Genomic DNA, 12,925 nt, shown 5'->3' with positions numbered 1-12,925 from the left:
AAAAGAATCCGGCAACATTGAAACTTTGAAAATCTCCCTTAAACTTCTGAGAGGACTTCAAGCAATTCTAAGAAAACCTCTCAGTATTATTATTTCACTTTTTCTACTCTCCAAGCTTATTTATGTGTGTCCCACAGTGCTGTTGTGATGGTCAGAGGACAACATCTGTGAGTTGGGTCTCTCCTTCCACCGTGTGGATCCTGGGGATCCAACTCAAGTCATCAGGCTTGGCCATCTCACTAGCCCACCCTCATTATTACTTTTTAGGAGGAACTTTACTAGAACTCATTAAAATAAATTGATGAGTGGAGGGATAGCTGAGTGGCAGATACTCTCACAGCATGTGTGAGGCATGGATTCAATCTCATGTATCACAAACCAACAAACAAAACCCCACAATCATGGAACTAAAGAGTCTCAAAGGAAATTATTATGGAAGCCAGTTCCACCTAGATCTTAAAGTTACTAGGTTTAAGTTGTTCTCTTGAAAGTCAAGTTTCCCTCAGAACAGAAGCAGTTTTAGCCACTGACACCTGAGGTTTTCTTCAATTGTACCAAGCAGAAAGGGGGGGGGGGATGAAAAGACACGTTGAAGTTAGCAAAGTTACAAGTCTTTTTTTTTTTTTTTTTTTTTGGTTTTTCGAGACAGGGTTTCTCTGTGTAGCTTTGGTGCCTTTCCTGGAACTCACTCTGTAGCCCAGGCTGGCCTCGAACTCACAGAGATCCACCTGCCTCTGCCTCCCGAGTGCTGGGATTAAAGGCATGTGCTACCACTGCCCAGCTCAAGTTATAAGTCTTAAATGAAAGAAATCACCTCCTCAAGAGAAGGGCTACCTAGCAGCCTGAGTCAGAAACCCAGGGTTGAGGTTTCCAAGTCCCTTTTTTATTAGGGTAAAGTCTCCTTTATAGCATAAGACTTTAACACATGCACACACACACACACATACACACACACACACACACACACACACACACACACACACACACACACACACAGACAACAATTAGATCCATTCCTGAAATTGGGACGGGGGATGGGCTGGGAACAAAACAGAAGTACTTTATATATATATTGAACATAAATTAAAAGAATTTATAAAATGGTCGCCTTTCTTACAGAATAAATCCGACTGAATTACAAATGCACCTCCACGTTTAAGTTGTGTAAGTTGTTTCTGTTTCATTTCCAATAATAAATAAATGCGATTTGATCGCAGGGTTGGGACTTCTCTGAGCTGCTCGGGCTCTGAGTCATTTCAGGGCTTTCTTTCCGTGCTCGCTCCTTCGTGCAGCGTGTGAGTGTACCATCTTCACTGGCCCATCAGGATGCCCACCCTCTCTTCGGGGTGGCATTCGCTCATTAATTCGGTCTAGACCCCGGGCTTCTTCAAAACTTCGGATCTTGGCTGGATACCCTCTGATGGCTGCAGAAAAACAAGAGGTGAGGTGCTCAGGGAGGTGGCAAAGTTGACAGCTTAGCCGAGTTTCCAAGCACACAGCAATCTTCTAAGAACACACAGGAAGGTGGCCCAGAGCACACATCTGATGACAGGCAACGTGGTTAATCAGCCTTGTCCACACCCACTGCTTCCACACAGCTCAAAGTGTGGCAGAAACTGTCCTAAGAGTAAAAACTCTGGCAGAGATAAACCTGACGAAAACAGATTAGTTCTTAATTAGCTTCCACACATTTGAAATCTGCTCAGTTCTAGGAAAGCGACACCAGGAAAGCACAGCACACAGGTCGCGGCTTTAAGCACCAGCATCCCCCTGACCATACACAAGTGACAGGAGCGCAATCTGCTCAAGACAGCTTTTTATCTTCACAGCCAGGAGCCGAACATCAGATAAAAACCAACAGCACAGCTTCTAGATACTGCCTATCTGATCCAACTGTGAAATTTCTTTCTTGTGGTATTGGGGATTGAACCCTGGGCCTCACACACTCTAGGCAAACATTCTACCACTGAGCTATAATTCCAAACCTGATTCAATTTTGTATCATCAAAGAATGAATTCCCCTTTGAATCATCTTATCTAATAAAATCACTAAATCTACAATACTGGTTTATCAATTCCAATGATATTATTTAAAATATGTCTCCATAGAAACAAAGTCACCTTAGTTTGAATGTCTTAGGGCAACTTCAGAAATGGAGCATCTAAATTCTAGTCCGCTTTCGCCTCCACACCTGCTACCCTTTTGAGTCATTAGGTAACAAAGCATGCCTATCTGACTCTCTTAATAAAGAACGAACTACTTAAATCATGTGACTTCTGTCATCATTACCAGCTGCACAAGTTTCAGTCATTACAAAAAGAGAGACTTAGGACATAAACTGTGTGAAGGTCATCTGAGAAACAGGGTGACATGTGGCTACACTGAGGGCCATCTTCTCCTTTTCCGTCACAGTTCTGCAGATGTAAGTGAGTTTAGAAATGCCGATGAAGCGTTGAGACGGGTGCACAGACACAGGGGCATTCCAACAGAGTGATATGGCCATACCTTCCCGCGCCTCTACCGCTTGTACTGTGGCTGCAAGAAGGCAGGAGCAGTGGCATGCAAAAATGAAGACAGAGAGAGGAGTGAGCCAACAGCAATGCTGCCAGTACAGACCCCCGAACCCCCGCCAGCATACCCACCCATAACCAAAGGCATTTCTGAGTTCAAAGAAATGAGGGGATTACTGCAAAGCACCGGAGGAGGGTGTGCATATATGAGGTGGGGCAGAGCTAACGTTTCTAACATTTCTGCTGGCATGGGAATGCTGCTCTCTTCATTTGAAATAGCCAGCTGCTAGTTTATGTCTTGTGATCACACATCAAAATGACTTGTCAAATCAGATAACATCACAACTGTGCTTGAGTTTATAACTGCTCAGATCGTATCAGGCGAGCTGTTGCTGGGTCCTATTTAAAAATCTTGCTTCTTACTGTTCTCAAATGACTGATGTATAATCCAACTGTCCTTAACCATTTGATAAACAACAGCAACAGGGCAGTCCCTTGAATAGCTCCGGCATTTGGAAAGGGAGAAAAATAGGTTATAAGTGAGGTGTTACTTGTGGTCTAGGGGTAAATGCCAGGCACTGATTTGAACTGAGATGGGAGGTATGCAGAAGCTCACACTGATACTCCATATGGCTTCTGTTCCTTGTGCAGGAGAGCAGTCAATTACTAAGAAAGCCATCTTCCCCCTCTCAGTGACAACAATGAAAGCATTTTAAAAATGAGCACCAATAGGGAAACTTCCTCCTGCCATTCTCTATCAACTGTAAAACTGCAATACACAAAAAGGTTCTAGGATACAGCAAGAAAGAGTCCGCTAGAATCCTGCCAACTCCTCCAATGGCAATTTTCCTATGGAAGGGAGGAAGGCCACTCAGCAGCAAGACCAGTGTGAGGCTTTCCCCATCACTACGAGAAGGGGAGAGCTATAAAGCTACCTACCCTCCTACAGCAATGTGAGAGCCTACATCTGCCGGCAACCCAAGTGCTTGTGTTTGCCCCTAGGAAGGCTCCTGTTAAAAGCGCTGCCACATTCTCCCTAACCTCAGATGGGCCTGATAAGCCACACAAGGCAGTGACAACATCTTCTCACAGAGCAGGGCACTACTCATGCAGCTGTGAGGAAGTGGGAGTCAAAACTTTGTCTAAAATTCTATGGACAGTTGCTGGTCTACTTAGAGTTTGAATTTGTGTGATAATGTATGTACCAGCACTACATTTCAAAGACAAGTATTTTAGACTTATTTATTTCATGTGCATGAACGTGTGACCTGCATATTTGGAGGTCAGAAGAGGGTGTCATATGCCCTGGAACTGGAGTTAAGGATGACTGTGAGCCATCATGTGGGTGCTGGGAACTGAATCTAGGGCCCCTGCAAGGACAAGTGCTCCTAACTGTTGAGCCATCTCTACAGTCCTCCAGTATCACGTTTTTGGGGTTTTCATAGAACTGTTCTTTGTATTGGTTATTAGCATAGCAGTCTGAACAAGGGACATGGTAAGAAAAAAAGTCATGAAACTGTTTACTGACATATAATTCCTATACCATAAAATTCAATTGTTTACAGTATGTAAGTCAATATTTTAATTTTTTTTTCTTTTGGTTTTTGAGACAGGGTTTATCTGTCTAGCCCTGGCTGTCCTGAAACTAGCTCTGTAGACCAGATCACAGAGATCCACCTGCCTCTGTATCCCAAGTGCTGGTATTAAAGGCATGCACCACCACCTCCCTGCTTTAGATTTATTTTTATTTTATAGGTATGATTGTTTTTCCTGCTTGTACATATGTGTACTATTTGCATGGTTGGTGCCTGTGGAGAGCAGGAAAAGGTGTCAGATTCCCTGTAACTGGAGTACGGATAGTTGGAAGCCACCATGTGGGTGCTGGGAATCAAACCTGGGTCCTCTGCAAGAACAGCAAGTGCTCTAAACTGCTGAGCCATCTCTCCAGCCCCTTAAATGTTCCAGTACATTGTGTGTGTGTGTGTGTAAGTGTGAAAGTGTGCACTCATGAGCATGCCACAGCACTCATGTGGAGGGCGGTCAAAGAGTCCTTTCACCATGTGGGGTTGAACTCAGGTCATCAAGTTTGGCAGTAGATATCTTTTATCACCCACGGAGTCATCCTGCGGGTCATAAACTATTTCTAGTGCACTCTCAACCAATGGCTGCAGGATTTTTATTTTCACATACACGATGTATATATTCACCTCCTCTCACCTTCAAGACCGCTCCTTTTTTTGTTTAATAACTCACTGAATCTATTTAGTGCTGCCCCTCATAAACATGGCTGTGAAGCCATCCACTGAAGGAAACCTGGTGAACCCACCAAAGGCCAGACCCCTAAAGAAATGTGCAGGTTTTTGTTTGTTTTTTTAAAAAAAAGATACGTATCCACTTTTATTATTTGTTAATTAGTCTTGGGAAATTTTCTGTGAACAGTTCTGATGAGGGTGTTTTGGGGTAAGAGGAAGTAACTTGGGTGAAAAAAGAGAGAAATGTCTATATAGCTTCCTTGAAAACTTGAAAATTTACTAATCCACAAAGTTGCTTTAATCTAAATTTTTTGAGGTTTTTTGCTAGATCTTGAAAGAACAAATCTTTCAAGGGCAGCAGGAGAACTGTATAGATGTGTTAACTTGGGATACACATGTTTCTTCACACCTTTTTGGACCTGGTCCCAATATATTTTATGCCTCTTCATTCCTGGTTTGAATCGGTGTTTTAATCAATTTAGGATTACTTATATGTTATTTCTTCAGGAATGTCACCGACTTTCGGAGCTCATTACTCGCTTACTGATAGACAGGAGCTTGTGCTCTGACGTCAATGCAACAGCCCACCGTATCAATATAGTACAACTTATTCACTTCTAACAGGTGGGGGAGCTGCTTCTGATTTGGGCTTGCCATGATAAAACCACAGTAAACATCTTTATGCATACCCTCTGATAGACATGCGTGTTAATTCCTCTTGGATAGTCTTGGTGTGGAGTTGCAGGGTGGGGGGGTACAAATGTGTTTAGTTTTACTGGCCATCAGTTGGTCAAAGCGGTGGAGTCTATTTATTAGCCCACTAGCCTATATCTAGTCCAGGCCTCCACAGACACGCCAATACTTGATTTTGTCAGATTTTTTCATTTCAGCCATTCTTATGGGTATGCAGTAGTATTTCACTATACTTTAATATTCATCTTCCAGATGAGTAACTATGTTAGGCATCTTTGTAGATGTTTGCTGGACATCTTAAAATCCTCTTTGGTGAAATAAGCTGAAAAAATCATTGAGCTATATTTTAAACTTCCTTTTTATTATTATTTGTTGTCTATCCTGAAACAAGGCCTTTGTCAGACATAGATAGTGTAGAAATCTTCTCTGTGGCTTGCTTTTTCCTTCTCTTAATTATGCATTTTCATAAGGGTAATTTAATTTTAATAAACGCTATTTTCTTTGAAGGTCAGTACTTTCTATCTTATTTAAGACCCTGCCCTACTCCAATGCCTATTCGCCACACTTTTTTTCCTGAGTTTGTTTTAACTTTCACATTTAAATTACAATCTACTTTGAATTATTAGTTTTTTGAATACAGAAAGAATAAGGGTCATGATTCATCTTTCCTTAGGTAAATCTCACTGCTCTAGTACAGGTTCTAAACAAAGTCACTGAGGGCTGGTGACGGGGCACACGTTCTGGAAGGGGCATCTACATACTCACCAGTCTCAATGGTCTGCTTTCCTCCAGAGAGGACCCCCAAGGGGAGTGTACCTGTGGGAGTGAGGCCCTTGAGGGTCAGCACACTCTCACTCTCCTCCCTGCAAAGGAACACGGAAGCCCTGGTTAATGCCAGGGCGCCTCAGCACACCAAGCAGTGACATCTGAAGGAGAGTAACAGAAAGGCAGCGACAGATGAAGACAGGTCCCCTACCTGCATCTGACCCAGGTGTTCTGCAAACACTTCAGACAGAGACAGTTAGCCAGTCCTTCTTTTTCAACCAGAGGCACTGGCAGCCAGGCACTGTTCCCCACACTTCATCCCCTTTGACTCAGCTAACAACATGTGAGCTAGGCCCTAGTAGAATCTGTTTATAGACAAGGAAACTGAAGACCCAGAGATTAAACCCAAGACAACACAGCTAAGGACAGCCAGAATTTGAACATGGGGAATCTGGCTCTAAAATCCACACTAAACATCTATGCCAGTACCAAATGAATGTTTTCCAAACACTGTTACTTTGCCATGGAAGTCTGGTTCAACCTGTACTCAACCAGAAGACTTGCAGTTCTATCTCCAGATTGCAACCTTAAAAACACTACTCTCCGCTAACTTCTAACCTACTTTGCAAATGCCTTCATCCCACAATGTAATGACAGAACCTTACCGAAGAACCGAAAAGACCCGTGCCATTTTCCCAATGGCTCTGATTTTATTCTTGATGATCTCTTTTCGAACGGAAGTGCCTCCTTAGAAAATACAAAGAACAAACGAGTTAAAGGGATGTGGTTAACAGGACAGCTTTTTCAAATGCAGGATGGAGTGTCTTTTGTATTTAAATTAAAGAGAAACTTAAAAAAAAGAATCAAAGCCTAATTTTTAAAAAACAACCATCTGGCGGTGGTGGTGCACGCCTTTAATCCCAGCACTCGGGAGGCAGAGGCAGGCGGATCTCTGTGAGTTCGAGGCCAGCCTGGGCTACAGAGCGAGTTCCAGGACACCTAGGCCTACACAGAGAAACCCTGTCTTGAAAAACCAAAATAAATTAAAAAAAAAAAATCCAAGGAAGTTGCAAGGAACAAGAGGAAAACACCCGAAGAGAAGAAATGAAGTAAAGAATGAATGAAGGGGCCCCCAAAAGACATGGAGAGTCATCTATGGGGAGTGGGAAGTGTTTTAGGTCTGAATGCTGTCCACAGTGAAGGAGGAAACACAAAGACACAAACAAAGCTCACAATGACAAGCTGCTACAAGCTAAGATCTCTCTCTTCTGAGAATGCTAGGTGCCACCTTTGGATGCAGGGTCTGGTCTGCCGAAGGGAGCAGCTATCCTGAACTCAGGAAGGCCGCTTTCCTTCTCTAATCTCCATACTCAAACCAGTTCTTTGTTTCTTCGGAATACTGCCACACAGATTACAAGGATGGGTACGGAATTGCAAAAGCAACACTGAAAAGTTCATGTAAGACTTTATGGCCTCTTCTTACTCAAGATTTAGGAAATAGCCCAAACGTGAAAGGTAAGCTCCAGGCGTACACCAGGAGATGGCATCCAAAAGTCAGACAAAGATACATAGGCTTCCCTTCCTCTCTCCCCCTCTCAGGGCTGCTGATCAAACTACAAGCCCCCAGAAAACAGCCATTCCCACCGAGAGAGAGGGAGGAAAGTCATGAGGAACTGCTCCACTACCAATTCCAAACGACTAGCCAATCAACGGCAGCAGAGCAGACAGGAAGAACTCAGCTCACAGCACAGTTCAGTTGGATACCTTTCGGACAGCTTGAAATGTAGTGATCTTCAGGAGAGAGACACCAAGAAAGAAGGAGATGAAGACAGACACATGGGAGGAGGGTGCGAGTTTCCATGGAAGAGAAAAAAAAATCTGAGTGAAGTGCCTGGAGAGGAGCAGGCTGTTAGCTGAGCAGCTCAGAGACTGCCTGCTCCACGAGAGCTAAATACAGACTCCTTTTTTGTCCTTTCTTCCATTTCTTAGCAATTCAACCTTTCATATCAATTCCCATCTACTATTATCTACCCCCCATCATGAAAATAACACAAAGATACTGTTTCTGAGACAACACAAAGAACAAACCAATGGACAAGAACAGTTTGCAGATCTCTCAACAGAACACTGGACTGCTGTTTGACTTGCTAGCACATCTCACTTTTCAGGAGACATTTTCCTTTTCATAGGTTTAAGCCTTCAGGACTTTCTGTGGCTTCTATCCTGTAAAGGCTTTGCTTTGGGACCCGATGCCCTTTGGTGTTCACTCATGGTTAAGACAGAGAGGGAATCAGAAGCTTCCAGAGCTGGGAGAAAGCAACTGATGCTCTGAACACAGCATGCTGGACTTCTACTGGGGAACTGAGTGCTTGGTTTGGTCATTTACACCCCAGAACTCATTTGGTTTTAGAGATCAGCCTCCAGACTTAGAGAAGAGACAGTTATTCCATGGCAAATAGGGTTCTAACAGCCTTTTCAAAGGTTCTCACCTATTTTTTTTTCTTTTCAAAGTTTTTTTTTCCTTTTTTTCTACAGTTGTATTAGTTTTTTTTTTTTTTATTTTGCAATACAATTCAGTTCTACATATCAGCCACGGATTCCTTTGTTCTCCCCCCTCCCGTCCCCCTCACCTTCCCCCCAGGTCTCCCCCCATTCCCATCTCCTCCAGGGCAAAGCCTTCCCCACAGACTGAGATCAACCTGGTAGACTCAGTCCAGGTGGGGCCTATGTAGGATTGCTTGGCTCGGCCTGCGAGGAGGGTTCTCACCTATTTTACTTGGGTGAGCTCAGTGTCCCTGCCTGCTCCTCCATTCTCAATTCTAGCAACTGGTACTGACTGACGTTCAGCACCCCCTAATTACTAAACAGGGCTTTAGTGTTCTCAAATAAACTAAGTGAATATTACTACTGCATTCTAAAAAGAATCTGTTACCTTGTTCCATCCCTAGCCTTAACATTTGATGGACCTTTCTTACAGCAGGAAAGACCTTTGGTTTGGTTTTTTCTTTTAATTAATTTTTAAAGTTACCATACAAAGTAGCAGGTCTCACCCTGGCATTTCTATGCATGGGTTGTTATGTGTCTTCTAACTTGCCTCCCTCCCCACTGTCCTCCTCCAATGAATTTGTTTTTTTGACTCCCAAAAGTTCTATCTCCCCCTTTATTTTTGTTTTGTTTTGTTTTGTTTTTTCAAGACAGGGTTTCTCTGTGTAGCTTTGCGCCTCTCCTGGAACTCACTTGGTAGCCCAGGCTGGCCTCGAACTCACAGAGATCCGCCTGGCTCTGCCTCCCGAGTGCTGGGATTAAAGGCGTGCGACACCACCGTCCGGCTCCCCCTTTTTGTAGACATGTAGTTTTTATCTTTTTACTAAGCATAATGAGTTTTCTGTATTTATGCAAAGCAAACTAGTCCCTATGTGATTTGTTAAGAAGCACATGCCTATAAAACTAGTCACCCAGGGCAGTCACCCATGTTGCCCACAACCCACAGTACCTCCGACACCTGCAGCCTCTCCTGTCTAAAGGATACCACTCTTTTGCTTTTCACTGGGATTTTTTTCTTCCTGTTATTTGAAAGTTTTACTATGTATGGATACATCTATATGCATGATAGTTTTTAAAAGTTATATTTATTTATTTTCTCTTTGTGTGCACACTCAGCAAGAGGAGGTCAGAAGACAAACTGCAGGAGTTGTTTCTTTTCTTCCATTATGTGGGTCCTCAGGCCCGGCAGCAGGCATCTTAACGCACTGAGCCATCTCACCGGCCCAGTTTTCAGGTTTGGGATTTCATATAATTGGATAATTAAACATTGGCGGGGGGGGGGGGGGGGGTCTGGATTATTTTATTCAACATTATGTTTTAAGACTCATTCACATTTTCACTGTGGCCTATTTTTATGGTCACACATGTTTCCCTGCAGCACTATGCCACAATTTTGTTGTTTCGTTTTGTTTTTTTAAGACAGTTTCTTTACATAGCCCTAACTGTCCCAGAACTAAGTAGATCAGGCTGACCTCCAATTCAAAGAGATCTGCTTGCCTCTGCCTCTCAAGTGTTGGGACTAAAAGTGTGTGGAACCATGCCCGTCCACTTTGCCACAATTTATCACCTGTACTGCAGCAATCATTGGGTTGCTTCTAACTTCTGGGAACTGCATGTGAAGCCCTTGAATGTATTTCAATACATCTGTCTTTGCTGAATATATGCACATGTTTCTGGTATGTTCCCAGATATTAGAATGCTCAGCTCTACAGCATGTGTATGTTAAACTTGGATAACAGTTTAGCACTGTCTATTAAAGTGGGATCTACCAAATTATAGTTGTGTGTGTGAACATTCTCATTACTACACATGCTAGCTAACACTGGACATGGCTCATCTTTAATTCTGGCCAATCTGGTAAGTATAAAATACTATTTGAGGTGGTTTGGAAGAAAATGGCCCCCAAAAGGAGTGGCACTATTGGGAGGTGTGGCTTTGTTGGAGTAGGTATGGCCTTGCTGGAGGAAGTGTGTCACTGTGGAGGCAGGCTTTGAGGTCTCATATATGCTCAAACTATGCCCAGTATCTTAGACTACTTCCTGTTGCCTGCAGAATGAACTCTCAGCTCCTTCTCTAGCACCATGCCCTCCTGCACACCACTGTGTCCCACCATGATGATAATGGACTGAACTTCTGAAACTATAAGCCAACTCATTAAATGTTTTCCTTTATAAGAGTTGCTGTGGTCATGGTCTCTTCGCAGCAATAGAAACCCTAACTAAGACATATCCCATTATGATTTTAATTTGCATTTTCATGATTACTAATGTGGCTGAATATCTTTTCATATTTTTTGTTAATCATTTGGGAATTCTCTTTGTGATGTGCCTATTCATACCCCATCATCTTAATTGGTAGTAATTCAGTCTTTTGTCAGTGGGCCATTTGTTGGTTTACTGCAAATACTCTGTCCTTCTGGGCAGCTTGCCTTTTCACATGCTGAACAGAGGCTTTGAATAAACAAAAGCTCTTATCTTTATTTCTTCAATTTATTTATTTATTTATTTATTTATTTATTTATTTATTTATTTAGGTTTTTTTGAGACAGGGTTTCTCTGTGTAGTTTTGGAGTCTGTCCTGGAACTCAATCTGTAGACCAGGCTGGCCTTGAACTCAAGTGCTGGGATTAAAGGCATGCAACACCACTGCCCAGCTATTTTATTTTTAAAAGATAGTTTTGTTTTAAGTGTATGAGTGTTACCTGCATGTATGTAAGATAACCACATGCATGTAGTGCCCTCAGAGGCTGGAGAGAGCTTCAGATAAGATCCCCTGGAATCAGAGTTGGATCCCGTGGTGGCAGCAACCACGTGGGTGCAAGAGCTGCAAATGTTCTTATCACTGGGCCATCTATCCAGATCTAGCTCTCATTTTAATTTATCTAATTTATTAATAGTTTTCTGAATGGCTAGTGTTTTTTGAAACCTGTATAAAGATTTTTTTCCATTTTAAGGTTATCAAGTTAATTCTATATTATAAATACTACAAATTTCAATACCACAATTTCATTGCTTTGCATTTCACGTTTTAAAACTTTTGCTGTTTGTTAAGACAGGGGCTTTCTGTGAAGTTCAAGTTAACCTTGAATTCACAACATAACCCAGGCTGGCTTCAACCTATGCTTCTCTTGCCACAGTCCTGAGTGCTGAGATGACACATGTTCATCACCACCTTGTTCTCATTTGTCTGTTTGTTGCTGTGATGGTAGCAAAGGTAGAGATGCAGCCCAGGAACTCACAGATGCTAGGAAAGTACTCCACTACAGAGCCACCTCCTCAGCCCCCTTTAGCTTTCATATCTGAATGAAATATAAAGCCACAAAAGTAAGCATTTTGGACCTATAAAATAAATTCCACGTAAGATTTTTTTTTCAAAAGGGGGTGTTGGGGTGTTCACTAAGTATTTATTTTAAATGCCATTATTAGCTAGGTGTGGTGGCACACACCTTTAATCCCAAAGCTGGTGGATGTCTGACTTTAAGGCCAGCTTGGTCTACATAGCAAGTTCCAGGACAGCCAGAGCTATACAGTGAGACCAAGTCTTAAAAAAAAAAAAAAAAAAAAAAAAGCCATTCTACAATACCACCTCTGATAAACATCAAGTGTACATGTGGTTTAATTCTGGATTCTCTATTCTGTTTCAATGCTTATCTACCCTTGAATTAATTGTTCTAATTACTGTAGCTTTACAGTAAATCTTGACATCTATAGAGCAAGTCCTGCTATGGTATTCTTTAAGCCTTTAGCCATTTCCCTATGACGTTTAGAATCAATCAAGGCTAGGTGGTTGTGCTGGCTAGTTTATGTCAACTTGACACAAGCTAGCATCATCAGAGAGGAGGGAGCCTCAATTAAGAAAAGGCCTCCATAAGATCAGGCTGTGGGAATCCTCTTAATTACTGATTGATGGGGCAGAGCCCAACCCATTGTGGGTGGTGCCATCCCTGGGCTGGTGGTCCTGGGTTGTATAAGAAAGCAGGCTGAGCAAGTCATAAAGAGCAAAACAGTAAGCAGCACCCCTCCGTGGCCTCTGCAGGTAGGTCCCTGTCCTGCTTGAGATCCTGTCCTCACTTCCTTTGATGGAGAACACTGGGATGTGGAAGCATATGCTGAGTAACCCTTTCCTCCCCAAGTTTCTTTGGTCCTGGTGTTTCCTTACAG

At 42.7% G+C, this 12,925-nt stretch overlaps 1 protein-coding gene across 4 annotated transcripts in view; it reads right to left on the bottom strand.

Annotated features, from left to right (window-relative positions):
• Nucleotides 1-1,072: 1,072 nt before the first annotated feature.
• Ppp3cc (protein phosphatase 3 catalytic subunit gamma) overlaps nt 1,073-12,925 on the bottom strand; it is a 73,858-nt gene continuing 62,005 nt past the window's right edge. For 3 of the 4 annotated variants that reach the window (XM_052732828.1, XM_052732830.1, XM_052732831.1), the window contains 5 exons: nt 7,986-8,012; nt 6,887-6,968; nt 6,222-6,319; nt 2,507-2,536; nt 1,073-1,424 (listed from right to left, as the gene is read on the bottom strand). In XM_052732828.1, coding sequence (XP_052588788.1) covers nt 1,252-1,424; nt 2,507-2,536; nt 6,222-6,319; nt 6,887-6,968; nt 7,986-8,012 — 410 coding nt within the window. In that variant the 3' untranslated portion in view covers nt 1,073-1,251. The remainder of the gene's footprint in view (nt 1,425-2,506; nt 2,537-6,221; nt 6,320-6,886; nt 6,969-7,985; nt 8,013-12,925) is intronic. The other variant, XM_052732829.1, reaches the window with a different exon arrangement.

The sequence above is a fragment of the Peromyscus californicus genome, unplaced genomic scaffold (assembly GCF_007827085.1).
Source record: "Peromyscus californicus insignis strain IS unplaced genomic scaffold, ASM782708v3 Scaffold_12__1_contigs__length_115047231, whole genome shotgun sequence".
NCBI classification, from domain to species: domain Eukaryota; kingdom Metazoa; phylum Chordata; class Mammalia; order Rodentia; family Cricetidae; genus Peromyscus; species Peromyscus californicus.
The sequence above is the reverse complement of the archived record's forward strand: the minus strand, read 5'-3'. Positions and strand labels throughout refer to the sequence as shown.